Raw genomic sequence first — 15505 nt, 5'->3', positions numbered from 1 at the left:
CCTTGAAGGATGGCTCTCCCACTTTCCAAACAGCCCCAGGAAAGCAAAGCCTGCATGTAAAAATGAACCCCCCGCCCCGGCCTGAATTGAGCTAGCCAGAAAGGCTTCCCAGCAGGCAGGGGGAGGTTGGCTGGTATGGACTATGCTGTTGTCCCTTTCACCCTGGTGGTCTTGCCACTGTACGGCGTCAAGTGACAGGTAGGAAAAGGCTCTTCATGTTCCAAAGCAAGTCAGGTGAGAGCCCAGGGGCATCTGGTTTAGACTGACACTCTGGTGTGTCCCTCCCCACCGCCCCAATTGTTCCTGGCATTATTAATTTGAAGACAAATACGTAACAGCTACATAGGGATCAGGATAATCTGGATCTGGGGACCTGAACGTCCCTCTTCCCTGAACAGTTTGTATCTGAGCAAAGGGTAACTTTGCCCACAGGGAACAAGCACAGAAACTGTGTAAGATTAGTTCTTCCTGAGAGCAAGATTACCAGGTAATTCTGTTGCAGAGTCCTGGAGACCTTGAGCCCTGTCAACTGCCTGTATCCACGCTGCCAGGCAACTTTCTAGAAGATTCACCGCATCTTGGATTGCAAGAAAAATCCTGTCAGGAGTTTCAGGGTCTTTCTTTGCTTCTTCCCTTCCTCTGTGAGAATTTGGCTCACTCTCTGGCATGTCCATTTTTCCCTATATCCTTTGTCCTTAAGGGGTTTCCGCATCTTTTTTTGGTCCTAAATGGCCAAAATATGTCCCCCACGCTGCCAAAACACACAGGTGACTCAAGGTCAGAAACTGGAGAATAGGCCAGCCATTGTTCTGCACAAATTCTTGATCTAAATTAATCTAAAACCCTTGCCTGAATGACCCATTAAATTGCATCAAGATATGGTCAGTGAGCTACTCATTGTCTTCCTTTCCCCTCAAATGATGGGGCCACGACAGATTAAAATATCACAGTCTTTCTACTAGCGATTGTGTTGCTTTCAGATGCCTGAAATGGCAGAGCTAATGTTGCTTAGATTATTTTCCAATCCTATTTATTTATTTATTTATTTATGTGGACATTGTGCCTCCTCTTTTCACTTTCTGGGAAATTTGCCAGTTTTTCAAGGACTGGGTAAAGAACAAAATAAATATTTGTAGATAGTTTAAAAGGAGAATGAGTATGTTGGATGTAACTCTGCCCATACAAAGAAAAGCAATTTTATTGCCTCTCAGATATTTTTAAAATAATTAACTTGAGAGATTCGGAAGGTTGATTTTACTAGTTTACTTTTCAGGTTTGTGAGCAAGGGGTGTGTGTGTGTGTGTGTGTGTGTGTGTGTGTGTGTGTTTGAGGGAAAAGGGGAGGAGTCAAAGCCTAAGCAAATGGGTACAAACTCTTTTTAAAGTTCAGTTTAAGTGACTGATACTGACTGTGCGAAAAGTGAACAACCTCTTTGTTTGTGTTAATCAGGGTCTAAACAGTTATTGCCAGAAAGTGTTTACTTAACAACATTCAGCATGAACGCTTTCTTTCTTTCTTCCTTTTTTTTTTTTTTTTTAAAGGGATTTCACTCAAATTTGGGATGTTCGGCACTTGGCAATGTATTAATATGTATAGCAACCTACTTGAGAGGCTCATTCTGAGTCTGAGATGAAAGAAACCAGAGAACTGACTTCCAGTTCTCGCCCGTGATCCGATGTGAAATGTTTCCCTTCCCCGCCTGCGGGATCTCGGCCGTTTGCAGCGGTGCAAACAAGGCAGCCTGGGTCCGGGTCGGACAGCCCATCACCTGTTGGGGCCTCCGACGCGCGCGGCGCGGGGCTCGCCCCGGGCAGAGGCGGCGGGCGGCCCGGGAGCACGGGCTCTCCCCCCCACCCCCCTTCCTCCCGGACCAGTCGGCCGGGCGGGCGGACGGACGGACGGACGCGGGGACGCAGGCACGGAGGGACGGGGGCGGCCCGACGCTGGAATGCAGTTTTCTCCGGCGAGAGAGACTTTGCACCGGAGTGGAGAATAGTTTGGGGTGGGGTTTCGCACGGTCCCCTCCTCCCCCTCCCCCCGGGCCCCCTTCCAGGCGCTTTCTGGGAGCTTTCAGAACTGCGCTCTGAAGTTTAAAGAGCAGCAAGGAGCCTGTGCCGGAGGCAGGGACAATGGAAGAAAATGAAAGCCAGAAATGTGAGCCGTGCCTTCCTTACTCAGCAGACAGCAGGCAGAAGCCGGGTAAGTAACAGACTCATTCAAAGATGGAGTTCCAAGGACGCGTGTTTCTCGCCGCCGGCTGCTTTTTTTTACCACCCGAGACGGGGCGCATGGCACAGAAAACGCGCTTTTCTTGGGGTGGTGCGTTTTCAAAACGGAGTGGAGAGCTGTGATTTCTTGGGTCTGAGTTGATCTCTGGCAGGGTTTTCGTAAGCAATAAAAGAAGTGGCTTGGGGATACCGCATTTGTGGGACCGCGAGCAGTCAATACGCGCTGTATCTCTAGGCAATGACAAAATATCTCCCTAAAAGTAGCTTTTAGTAGTCACTGCTCCAGCCATGGGAGAAAGGGGCTGTTTCTGTGAAGCTATCATCTCTGGGAGGGCAGCATTTCCATTCATTGGTTGGGGGAATCCCATGAGGCCAGTGCACGCTGGATGCAAGTTTTGCGGAATTTTAGAGTTAAATTACAGAGTTTACGGATGTTTTATTTTACAGATCAGAGCAGTGGGGGAGCACTTGTACATGTATCTGGGCGGTAGATGGGACTCTGTGAATCTCTCTATTCAAAAGTTGGGAGTTGTTGGACAATTTTGGTAAATTTTCTCCAGGCAGTTTTCCTTTAATTGTGTCTGCAATAGACTCGTCTTTTCCGTAGGGAATTTCCAGGAGCTTATGTTGTTTCAAAGAGATTTCACAGTGAGGTTGGGTGGAGAAAGGGCTTCTCTGCTCTCCAGTATCTGACGTCTGTGACTCCAGAGCCTATCATATGGTATCGTATAGGCAGCGTGTGCATACACCCGCAGGATCAGAAACCATCCCCGCCCACCCTACCCCAGGTTCATCCAGGGGCCAGTTAGGAACTAAAAGAAGTGTGCGGGGCTACAGGGCTCTGCGTGGGTGTAGGGATTATGCACAGGGGAAAAGGTGTGTGTGCTTTAAAAAGGAGAAAGGGAAGTAACAAATGACTCATGCACACTGAAAATGCAAAACGAAGCTAGGCAGAAGCAATGCAATTACAAGAGAGAAAACACCCGCCCTCCCCCCCCACCTTACTCCTGCCCTGTGAAATGCAGGAAACCCAAAGCTTAGAAAACCCTGGAGAATCCTCCAGTCTTACAGTCGTCAGGTCTAGGTATCTGTGTTTGTACTTCTAAAACAGAGCACTCTCCCTGAGGGCCCCTGGTCAGTGGGGTCCAGTGGGAGATAAGGCTGCCTTCCCCCCCCCCCCCCCCTTATTTGATAGGGCAGGATCCTATAGCAGGGATGCAGTCTGTTGAAATAAATGGCCCAGATCCTACCGGGCCAAGTAGAATGGGGTCAATTTAAGAAATAACTTTCAAACAAACACAGCAATTCAAAGATGCTTGAGAGGCTGGAGATGGTCAGGCTGAGGGAATGCAATCACTTTATTCCTTTACCAAGTCATTCAGTGGGAGAAGCCGTGGACAAAGTAGTTGAAAAACATTTGCCTTCATTGAACTTCTGTTCGAAGAGCCAGGAAAGGGGGTGGTAAAGAGAGACAATGAACAGAAACGCAAAATACATAGCATGTTAGATGCCAGCGTTCCCAGGTTTAGCAAATAAAAATACAGGTTGCCCAGTTAAATTTGAATTTCAAATGAACAACAGATCATTAGTTTTTGTATAAGTATATCCCATGCACTATTTGGGACATACTCATGCTACAGTTATTCATGATTTACTTGAAATTTCATTTTAACTGGGCTTTTTATATTTTATCTAGTAACTCTATTAAATGGAAATAAGGCTATAGGGAAGCATCAGGGAGGGGAGGGGAACAGGAAGTACATGGGTTGTGGGTGAGACTGTAGACAGGATTATCAGGGAGACCCTCACTGGTGTATATCTGAATAAACATCTGAAAGAGGCGGGGGATGGGATAGCAGGAACATGTTCCAAGAATGGCAAGGACACGGGAGAAGGCTGGGAGAAAAGAGGGTAAGAGGGAGTCCCAGACCAGAACACATAGGGCTGTGAGACTATGGCAGAGGCTAGATTATTTTATTTATTTATTTATTTATTTATTTATTTAAAAAAATTTTTTTAAATGTTTTTATTTATTTCTAGGAGAGAGAGAGAGAGAGACAGTGTGAGCAGGGGAGGGTCAGAGAGAGAGGGAGTCACAGACTGAAACAGGCTCCAGGCTCTGAGCTGGCAGTCAGCACAGAGCCCGACGCGGGGCTTGAACCCACGAACCGCGAGATCATGATCTAAGCGAAAGTCGGACGCTTAACCAACTAAGCCACCCAGGCGCCCCTGGATATTTTAAAGGAGGTGGGGAGATACTGGCAGGTCTGACTTGTCGTATAGAAGCGAAATATTGGGTGCTGTACCAAGAATAACCCAAGTGGGGGTAGAGGAAGGGCAGGGAGGCCATTTTGGAGGCTTCTGCGGTAAACCAGGCACCAGGCTAGACCAGCAGGTGGTGGAACAACAGGGAATGAGACAGGCTCTAGATGTATACTGGAAGCTAAGCTGAAAGAATTTCCTGAGGGATTGGATGTGGGATGTAAGAGAAAAGGAGGAATCAGAGATGATTTCAGAAATGTTGGCCTGCCTAGCTGGAGGAATGGAGTTGCCGTTTACTTAAATGGGAGAGCATTTGAGTGGAGCAGAGGAGAGGGTATGTACGGTTTGGAAGTGGAGAGGAAAACGGGAAGTCCTCTGGATAGGGTAGGATCCAGACGTTTAGCAGGCATCCAAGTGGAGATGCTGTTTGCAGCAAGGATATTCTCCACTGGAATTGAGGAGGATGGACTGGGGTCAGTGTCAGATCCGCTAGGATTGGGTCTGTGTGCTGGAGGACAGGTCCCAGAGGTGCACCCTGGGACGCTTGAGTATTTAGAAGTCAGGGAGATTGGGAGGGGTGGCTGGAGAGATAGAGAGGGAGAGAAGCATTCAGATTGGATGTGTGGGGTCCCGTTGAGTTCTGGGTGAAGCGATGCCATGAAGGAGGACAGCTTCAGTTTCAATTCTTTGGTCAGCACGGGGACCACATGGGGAGGCCAGGCCTCTGCTCATGTCACCCGTAAGAAGCCATGTCCATTTCTAGCCCAGCACTCTTGATGGTGTTCATGTTTGTATCCACTGCATCCAATAAGAACGCGATTTTCCGGGGCAGACCAGGTCGTCTTCATCTTTGCATTTCCTGTACCTAACAGAGCACTGGGCGTGTAGAAATCACTCAATAAATACTTCTTGAACCAAAGGCTAATTATACCACCCCAGGGCTTGGAGTTTACCACTCTTCTGTAGATAAGAATCCCCTGGGTGATCTCATCACTTGCTGTCCAAACCGAGACACTTTTGAGAGTGAAAGGGAAACCTATAAATAATTTTGCTGGGACAGCTGTTGTAACCCACAACGGATTCAGCAAATTGGGGCATATGGTCGCCTCAAGAATGGCTCTAATCAAAGAGGTTTCCGTGGCTGAATAGATAGCCTGCTAGGAAAACAGCAGCGTGAAAATACACTGCGAGGTGGCCTGTGCGCACTCAGTAGTTACTGGCTAAACTGCAGTCTAAGACTATCACGCTCACTTTGAAGCTCATGGGCTCCTTGGAGCAATCGTGGGGGTGAGAGGGGAGGTCCTCGGGCTGCCTCTATCTGCCCACAGTGGCCCTGAGGTGTCTGCTTTTACTCAGGCCCGTAAGCTTCTGAAACCCTTGGGCCGGTAAAGTGTTATCAGCTTCTCTGCTCGCCTCCGCCAACCCTTGATCCACCAGTGTTTCAAGATAATATTTGCTTTGGTGGTAATCATTTTTGCAATGTGTAAATGTATCAAACCAACCCATGTACACCTTAAACTTGCAAGAAAACGAGCATTGGCAGCTCCCACGGAGCGCAAGCTTGCGGAGTCCCAGATACTCAAGTCTTTGCACAGAACTCAGAAATTGCCCCATCAATTCTCTGCCCCTGACCTGTGTCATCCTAAAGAGCACTTACCACTACGTGACATTTACATGACATATTTTTTTGTTGTATGCCTCCTTAATTATAATGTGGCTCCTCCGTGAGGGAAGGGGATTACGTCTCCTTCAATCACAACTTCACTATATTTCCTAACTCCTTTCAGTGTATGGAGCAGGCACTCAATAAATATTTTCGAGAAAGAATGAATCATCTAACCAACACCTGAGCTGAGAATGCTTTTCCGGGGAGCCAAAGGGCTGCTCCTATTTTGTGTCTCCCAGAGGCCTTGTTTATCCCTTATTTAATTTTTAAGGCTTTTTAGGTGAAGGTATGTAATGGTCTGATTCCCGCCGTAGTTTCTGTGCCAGTTCGTATATTGTGGTGATCTGTATGATATTAACAAGAGAACTGGAAAAGCTTAGTCACAGAGGCAAATTGCTGTAACAGTCCTGTAATCTCTGTGGTGTAGCACAATTGATGCTAGTTTTTTGAACAGAGCGGAATGTGGACATTCCTGGCCAGGCCGATCTCCTGAGGGCCCACCTCCAGGCTGGCCCTGGGACCCAGGCTCCTTCTGTATGGCCGGGCCGCCATTCCACAAGGCCTTGATGGCTTCCTCTGGAGCTCTGACCTGCAGCGAGCCCAAGAAGAAAGAGAAAGAGCATGGAAGATCACACAGCAAGGCTGGGGCCCAGGGCTGAAGGTGGCCCGCATCTCCTCTGGCCACCCACACTGCACTGACCAGAGGAATGAGGACAAGGCCCCAGCTAGATGAAGGATGCTGGAAAACACAGCCTTTCTGTGGATACAACAGGAAGAACTCATGGTTTGAAGTCACAGACTGACAAAATCCTGTTGCTGCCACAGAAGGTCCCGGAGAGGTTGTACAGCCAGACGAAACAGCACCTCCCCACAGCGTTCCTGTGATGAGAGAGGACGTTGGCACAATCGAAAAGCTCCATCTTAGAGACAGCTGACCAGAAGCCGCTATAAAGAAGCGAGGGACTCCTTCTCAAAGAGGCTGTGGCCTGCCTGGTCTTAACTCAGGAAGAAAATCTCAGGGAAGTCTTGTTGCTCTCTGGCTCTCAGGCGGAAGGCAGGCGTGGGGTGTCTGGGTGACGCAAGGTCCCAGATCTCTTGCTCTCACGTCAGCTGACTGCTGAGACTGCCCGAGCTGTGGCCCGGCGGCCAGCCTCGCAGCTGTCTGTGGGCTCCAGCCTGCAGGGACACCTGCTGCATCCCGGCCAGGAAGCCCTTGGAAACTTGGGCGAGTCTCTCTGGCACCTCTGCCCTCCTCATCCCCGCTTCTGCTCCCGGGAATGCTGGACGGGCTGTTCTCTGCTTGAAGCTCCCATTTTGCTCTTTGCCCTGCTCGGAGCGAGTTACGGGGAGCTGCCGCCCTGGGCCACGCCGGGGCTGGGAGTGGCAGGAAGGGGAAGCTGAAGGCCTTCTCTTCACGCCACAGCTCCGTTACTTGTTTGACACGGATTCCCAGAATAGCCAGCAGCTCGACACACCCATACTTCAGTCTCAGCACCAAAGTGCATTCCAGACGAGAAATAGAACTGGGTTTCCGTGCGGATGGCTTGGTGGATAATGAAGAATGGGTGGGGCTAGGTTCTCTGACACCACAACTGTGGAATTGTGACTACATGTCCTTTGCCTGGTCGCCACTTGTGTTTCCCTGCTTAGTTTTTCTCCCCAGCCGAAGGACCACAGTCTCCCCCAAACGACTGGAGCTGTGGGGTTGTCTGTTCTCCTTCAGGCACGGGAATTGAGAGCCCCCAAGAACTGAGCCTTCCTGAGGAAAAGACTCTGGTGACCAGGATGCATGTTCAAGTGGCTCTGAATGGAAAGTAGTGTTGGGTTGTTGCTGGGGCCTGTGAGGGTGGAGCAGGTGCCTGGTGGTGGGATGGGAGACAGATGGGGCCGATAGCAGAGTGGGGTGCAGGGCAAGATGGTGGACACGGGAAGGAGTGAGCTCCACCAGCAGTTGGACGTCTGCCAAGGGATTGTGCATTTGGCCCTTGGTGCATTAGGCATCAGTGCTTTTGCTGCCTTCCTCCAAATCACATTCAACCTTGTTAAGCAACTGGAGACATTTTAGGAGAATCCACCAGAAAGAAAAAATGGGAAAGTAGCATAAGGTTGACATGACCTCCCAGTGCAAAGTGTTAGAAAACAATCGAGGTTTAGAGTCAGCAAGTTGGGGCTGCTCAGAGGTGAATGGTGACAGGAGATTGGCCGTGAACTCCACCACTCCTCCCCTCCCCCGCGCCTTTCCCAATATATCTGAAGGAAGAAGGCGGAAGGAGAACTGTTTTTAGCCTCCAAGGGGCTACCGTTCTGGCTGTCTCGACCAAGTCTGAGGATCCTTGGATGAGACAAAATGGTTCTTGTGAGTGTGTGTGGCAGAGCAAGGCAGATGGAGCTCTCTGCCCATGTTGGTGTCTGAAGGCGCCTGAAGGTTTATCTGTCTGGGTGCCTGTGTGTTTGCCCACGTGAAGAAGTCTCCTTCCCAGAGATTCAATCCTGCCAATTACTCTAGCTGTCCAGGATCATTTTTATGTTATATGTTAATGACGTCAAAAGGAATCTTAAAAAATCTATGTACAAGCCAACAGTGTTACATCAAATACACAACAAGTTCTTGGCCAATGTAAAACTCATGTCCGCACACACGCCCTCGGAAAGCTAAAGCGAAACCAGATTGCACACGTATTTACCAACCTGACATATGGCATTTTCTGCAGCTCGCTTTATTCAGTGGATCCTGTTACTTCTGTTTTATTAAAGAAGACACCACAAAAAAGGCGGCTGTCATGTGGGTTCATGTAATGAGAAGGGAGCCTAAATAAATGATACAGTTAATCTCTCAATATCTTTTTAATCAATACTTCCATCTTCTTCCCCTTCTAAATTTACTGCTGAAACTAATGAAGAGTAGGAGAATTAACTAATTTGGCTATTTTTTCCTCCCTTTCCTCACTGGTGTCTGATGGAGCTGCTATAATTAGCAATGTAATGAGAAGCGAAGGGTAAACAAGAAGAATTACTCCCAGAACATCCTTCAAGGGATGGAAAACCAGAATAGGAAAACCAGCCTGAGTTTAAATCGTATTCTGTCCCTAACCAAAGAGCGTCAGGCCTAGAGTTGTCTACAGAGGCATTTTCAGACAAAGAGGGAAATGCATTGGGGGCGTGGCCTTTGGATGAGCGAGTGTATGTATAAACTGGACGCTTCTAGATATCGCTGGTGTGAAGTTTCATTTCTCTATCTGGGGCTCAAATCTAGAACTTTCAAATATTGGATCTTTTTTTTTTCTATACATGACTTTTAAAGATGAATAATTAGCAAATGAGCTCCTATTGGTACCTTTTTCTTTTTTTTTTTTTTTAATTTTTTTAATTTTTTTTTTTTTTTTTTTAATTTTTTTAATGTTTTATTTATTTCTAGGATAGAGAGAGAGAGAGGGAGACAGCATGAGCGGGGAGGGTCAGAGAGAGAGGGAGTCACAGACTGAAACAGGCTCCAGGCTCTGAGCTGGCAGTCAGCACAGAGCCCGACACGGGGCTTGAACCCACGAACCGCGAGATCATGACCTAAGTGAAAGTCGGACGCTTAACCGACTGAGCCACCCAGGCGCCCCTATTGGTACCTTCTTTAAAATATAATTTAGAGTGGGTTTTAAAGGATTTAGAGCTGGAAGACTGCACACCTAATACTGGTCCAGCCACCCTCATTTTATGAATGAGGAGGGTGAGGTTGGGAGATCACATTATATGGTTTGAGTGTAAGGTTAAAGGGCAGGATTCCTGGGATCCCAGGGTTCAGTGAGCAGGAACACCTTAATCTGCCCACATCTCTGTATTGTGTAGGGTCTCTCCTGATGATGAGAATCTGAAGTGTTTTTGAGTGTTCACAGCTCTCCCTTTCTAGGCTCATTTTTTAAGAAATAATTCTCTTTTTCAGTCTGCTAGAATAGGCAGACCTGACACGCCATTTGCCAACCATTGGGAATGAGTAGAGATTCCCTACCCACTGTCGTTGCCGGCTTCCCTCACTCCCTTCTGAGTGGAAATCAACTTGTTCTGTAAAGGCCGTGTCCGTGGCAGGGTCAAGGCCAAGAGTCTAGGTCAAGGCCAATAAAATGGACCATATCTCTTCCCCTTGCACTGTGTGTTTTAAAGTCCACTTCAGGTAAAATGTGTCTAGACCTTTACATCCTCTCCATTCTTACCTAATAGTAACATTAACCTAACAATATTCTAATGCTTGCTTGGTTTATGCTAATGGAGGGGGCCGGAGTTTTCAGGGGACTCACATGGCCAAGATTATAATAGGCATTTTTGGTCGGGGATGAAATAAGTGTCTCAGAAACCACCTTCAGATTATGAAACTATAAAAGTCCTGTAGGAGCACCTGGGAGGCTCAGTTGCTTAAGCGTCCAACTTCAGCTCAGGTCACGATCTTGCAGTTCGCGGGTCGAGCCCCGAGTCAGGCTCTGTGCTGACGGCTAGCTCAGAGCCTGGAGCCTGCTTCAGATTCTGTGTCTCCCTCTCTTTCTGATCCTTCCCTGCTCATGCTGTCTCTCTCTGTCTCTCAAAAAAATAAATAAAACATTAAAAAAGATAAAGTCCTGTTACCAGCATGAAGCTGTAATTAAAACTAAAGAAGTAATCAGAACCACCAGAGCTAACTTTTCTATAATTACAGATGGAGGTAAGGGGTAACCCAGTTGCCTGCAACCCAGTCTGACCAAGTGTTCTCACTCTGAATAACCTCAGGGAAAGAGTCGGAAATGGCTGAAATTTTTCCTGCAATTTTTTGCTTGAGTGCAATTTCTCTTACTTCCTTTGATTGTTGAGTTTTTTTCCCCTTCTTGCCTAAAAACAATGAATCTGCTAGGTTATGGTCACACATTACCAGCTTTCAGAAACCCTCTTGGTGTTCTGTCCATGACCTTTCTTAGTAAAATCATGAATTGTGAACTGTATTTTGGATTTTTGTCTTTCAGAACAAGGAAAAGGCAACCTACATGTCACGTCAGTAGAAGATGCAGAATGTCGCAGACCCAAGGAGCGCCTTTCTAATGGGAGCAGTCGCGTTTCAGTTTCCAAGTCTTCTCGCAACATCCCAAGAAGACACACTCTAGGTGGGCCCCGAAGTTCCAAAGAAATACTGGGAATGCAGACATCTGAGATGGACAGGAAGAGAGAAGCTTTCCTGGAACATCTGAAGCAGAAGTACCCCCATCATGCCACCGCGATCATGGGCCACCAAGAGAGGCTGAGAGACCAGGTAGGACCGTGTTGCTGTTTGGCCGTGCAGGGCTCCGTCTGAAATGAACATCACGGAAAGTGACTGGCAGGTCAAAGGGGAAAAAATAGATGGGTGGATTGTGCCCACCTTTGGGTTGTGCCAGATCTCTTTTTGGGGCTTGGGAGAAGGAGGCAGCTTATAGGAAAGGTTTGACCTGAAGCCTCAGTTCTCTTTATCAGCGTGCCAGAGAGGGGAGACCCAGAGGGGATGCAGTCTCCCCCAGAGAGTGTCCCCGTGTTCAACCCCAAGTACATCTAAAGTGCCAGCAGTGAGGGGTCTTGCTTTACTGTGTACCCAGATAGCACTTGAGCGCTTAGCACAGTGAATGAATGAATGAATAGGTATGTACAGACATACAGACAGACAGACAGACAGACATTTTCAGGGTAAAGTAGAACACAGAGGGATAAACTGTGGTAAACCCCTTTTCCTAAGGAAGCTGACATTAGGGTTTTGGTTCTGTTCTCTGTTCTTTCCTTTTAATCACAGATGTTTACCTTTTGCTTTCTTGGCTTTTTGCTCTCATCAGCTACCTGTTTTATTGGGTTATCTGGACAGCTAAACAGATATCACCCATTTGTGGCTTGGGATGTTTTTGTTTCTTGGCTCTGCGCAATGCCTTTTGAGCAGACAGTGAAGTCTTGGGGGTCTTCTGAAGGCCCCGCAGGCATGTTATCGGATTGACCTTTGAGGATGGGGAACACAGTAAAGGAAGCAGAGCCCGCTTTGCGACACGCGTGGTTGAAGGATGGGGCGGGCGGTTACTGATTTCGGCCCTCCGGGTAGAGAGGCCATTTAGTGCTCTACGCCGGCCATCTTGCCAGTTAACTGGTCACCAAAGCGACGTTTGACAAACTCAGCGTTTGCCCTTCCATGGAAATGGAAATATAATTTGAACCTGGACTTCGTCCTCACTCTCATCTTGTCGGTTTAAACTCAGCGTTCTTTTCTCTGAAATCATTATTAAAATGCCTAAAAGTATGAAATGAGTGTACAAGCTGTATGTTTGCTTTTTGCTCACATTGCCAAAAGATGGCAGACCCAGGAGAGGAGAGAAGACACCAGAGTCCTGGTGTAGATAAATCCTTTAGTAATTAAGTAAAGGATGACTCTTTTCATTTCAAGCGTATTTAGAAAGTACCCCCTATTTAATTAATTTATTTACTTACTTATTTTAAAATGTCTTTATTTATTTTGAGAGAGAGCATGAGTGGGGAAGGGGCAGAGAAAGAGAGGGAGAGAGAATCCCAAGCAGCCTTTGCACTGTCAGCACGGAGCCTGATGTTGGGCTCCATCCTGGGAACTGTGGGATCATGACCTGAGCCGAAATCAAGAGTTGGACACTTAACTGACTGAGCCACCCAGACACCCCTTTACTTACTTGTTTTAAAATTTTTTTCCCACAGTTTTCTTGAGCTATAGTTGCCATGTAAAAAAATCCCTATTTTTTAGTTGCTGGTAGTGGTCGCTATCCATAAAAGTAACGTCTCATGTGTTTGTGAGGCCCCATACTTTATCCAAAGTGGTTCAGATCAAGTAAACTCAAACTCAGATCGAGGTTACAGTCACACAGTTTGCGAAGGAAAAGTTGGAATTTGAATCTGGTTAAGTCTGAGCCCTTGTTTATTCCACTCTTCTTTATATGTTGATGGTTGCCTATAGAGCATATAGTATGGTGAAGAAAAACAAAAACAAATTCCTTCCACCCATCTAGGTTGTTGACTAATCTAATAATTAAATTAAGAAAAACAAAATTTAATGATATGTATGCCTCCTGGGTATACATGGGAGAGTAGAACACTGAGTACCTCCCTAAAATGGCCAAGGGCATCACCTTAAATACCATGTTCAGCTAAAGACAAAAGAAGATGTTAGGGCTGGGGAGTCAATTATGGGAAGTTACCAGGAAAAGCATAATAAACAAGGGTGAAGTTGTTATGACCTAAAATAACTTGGAGACTGGGCCTTGCTCAAGAAAGTGCTACTACCAGAGGTTACTTTTTCTCTGCAAGACCTATCTGTAATGCAGGGCAAACATCTAATTTTCGAACATCTCTCCTTATTGTCCTGTAAATCACCCTTCTCCCCCTCAAAGCCCCAAGCTTCCATCCCATCCTTAGCTCAGGGTAGTTATGAGCCTCAACTGCCCCAACATGTCCTTGGGTCTCATATTCTTATGGGGCTCCCATACATACATACTTAAATTTGTTTTTCTTCTGTTAATCACTTTAATGTCAATTTACCAGCCAAAAAACCTAGAAGAGTAGAGGAAAATTGTTTTCCTCCCCAGCAGTCTGTGCATGAAGTGTAAGGGACAGGGTGCGGTTGTGTGTATGTGTGTGTGAGAGAGACTATGGGGAGAGCGGTCAGGGTGAAGGAGGTTCAGAAATTGATTATGTGTTGAACGAGGAAGGTGGGATATATTTTTTTTAAGTTAGAAATGCATTCATTTGGTGAGAATTCAGTATTTCAAAATGGTGTTTTCCGTGCTAAACATATTTCAGTTGTTATCATTAGTGTTATCATTTATGATCTCATAATTATTGCTACTGCTATGATGATGGTAACTTTGGCTAAAATTCTCACATACAGAGCCTAAATATAACCTGAAGGGTAAACGGTATCACATGACAGGGGATATTGACTGTGGCTTAGTGGCCCCAACCTCTGATCTCCTACCACATACATCTCTGCCACAGGTGTAGTCTGCCCATGGCTGGTCAGCTGTTCCTTTACGGGGTAGCTCAGGATGAATTCTTGTGTATTCCAAATGACCATCCAGAGAGGGATAAAGTCTGATGCATGGATCTGTGTATATATTTTTTCATTTCATTGTCGTGTCACAAATGAACCCTGATCAGCATTGTAACCATGAGAGATAAGCTCAGGTAATGGTTTAGGGGATTCCTACGGACAGTACTTCATCCTCTGGCTTTTCTGTTCTTTGTCTCCTGCTGCCTGATTCCTCTTTCCTGTCCTCTTCTCCACGATTCCCTTTGTTATTCCCCGACCTTCTTAAAGTAGGTTATTCCTGGCTTCCTTTTCAGGAAGATCATATGACCAGCCGTAAGGAGGAATTCCAATAAACACTTCTGACCACTTACCTAATACCGAGCTTCTAAATACCACATACTCTTCTGGTAGCTGATTTCCTGGCTGCCTCCCAGAGAAGTGGCCTTAATGAAAAGAGTAACAGTGGGGGAGTTTAAGAGTAGGACGGCCAAGTGCAGCAGCCAGCACCTTACATGAACTATCTGGGTACCAAGGGGATCTAGGTTCCAATGCCTTGTTCAACATAAGGAGGATTAGAGCGTGCCTTACGTTTCAAAATCTGAGTCCAAATGCTGGAAGATTTGTGGTTGAGAACTTGCATTTGGGCCTTTGAAAATAAGTCAGTCAAGAATTTTGTTCAGTCTAGGGGCGCCTGGGTGGCTTAGTTGGTTAAGCGTCCGACTTTCGCTTGGGTCATGATCTCGCCGTTCGTGGGTTCGAGCCCCACGTCGGGCTCTGTGCTGACTGCCAGCTCGGAGCCTGGAGCCTGTTTCAGTCTGTGACTCCCTCTCTCTCTGACCCTCCCCTGCTCACGCTCTCTCTCTCTCTCTCTCCTAGAAATAAATAAAAAACATTTAAAAAAGAAAGATATTAAAAAAAGAATTTTGTTCAGTCTAAATTATCGAGAGGTTTCCTTAACTCCTTTCTACTGTCTTCTAAAATTTAGATGACTGTGACTGCTGCATCATGTTTATCTGCATAGTAGTAGCTGTAAAGGTTCCTTGTGTGGGCCGATTAGGGGATGAAGCTACATCACCTGGCAGCTAAGGGTTTGGTTAGGGGACAAGGCAGGGCTGGGTTGGAATCCAGCCTCCACACTCTGCTAATTGTATGATTGGAGCAAATGACTTCATCCTTCTCTGTTTCTGTTCCCCCATTTGTCAAAGGACAATAATATCAATATCACAGAGTACTGAAAAAAGAGCAACAACCGAAAAACGATGGATCCTCCTATTTCAATGGTGGCTTGTAGCCACAGTATTCTGGTCTGCGGTACCCAAAAGAAGAGTCTCAGTG

General features: G+C 46.7%; 1 protein-coding gene across 10 annotated transcripts in view; it reads left to right on the top strand.

Annotated features, from left to right (window-relative positions):
- The first annotated feature begins 1949 nt into the window (after positions 1 to 1949).
- Positions 1950 to 15505, top strand: part of KIAA1217 (KIAA1217 ortholog) — a 300278-nt gene continuing 286722 nt past the window's right edge. For 5 of the 10 annotated variants that reach the window (XM_039233023.1, XM_039233021.1, XM_039233031.1 and 2 more), the window contains exons 1-2: positions 1950 to 2199; positions 11133 to 11416. In XM_039233023.1, coding sequence (XP_039088954.1) covers positions 2130 to 2199; positions 11133 to 11416 — 354 coding nt within the window. In that variant the 5' untranslated portion in view covers positions 1950 to 2129. The remainder of the gene's footprint in view (positions 2200 to 11132; positions 11417 to 15505) is intronic. The other 5 variants (XM_039233025.1, XM_039233032.1, XM_039233024.1 and 2 more) reach the window with 1 other exon arrangement.

Source organism: Hyaena hyaena, unplaced genomic scaffold (genome assembly GCF_003009895.1).
Source record: "Hyaena hyaena isolate Hyena2069 unplaced genomic scaffold, ASM300989v1 scaffold_72, whole genome shotgun sequence".
In the NCBI taxonomy this organism is placed as follows: Eukaryota; Metazoa; Chordata; class Mammalia; order Carnivora; family Hyaenidae; genus Hyaena; species Hyaena hyaena.
This window is presented reverse-complemented; position numbering and strand designations above follow the sequence as displayed.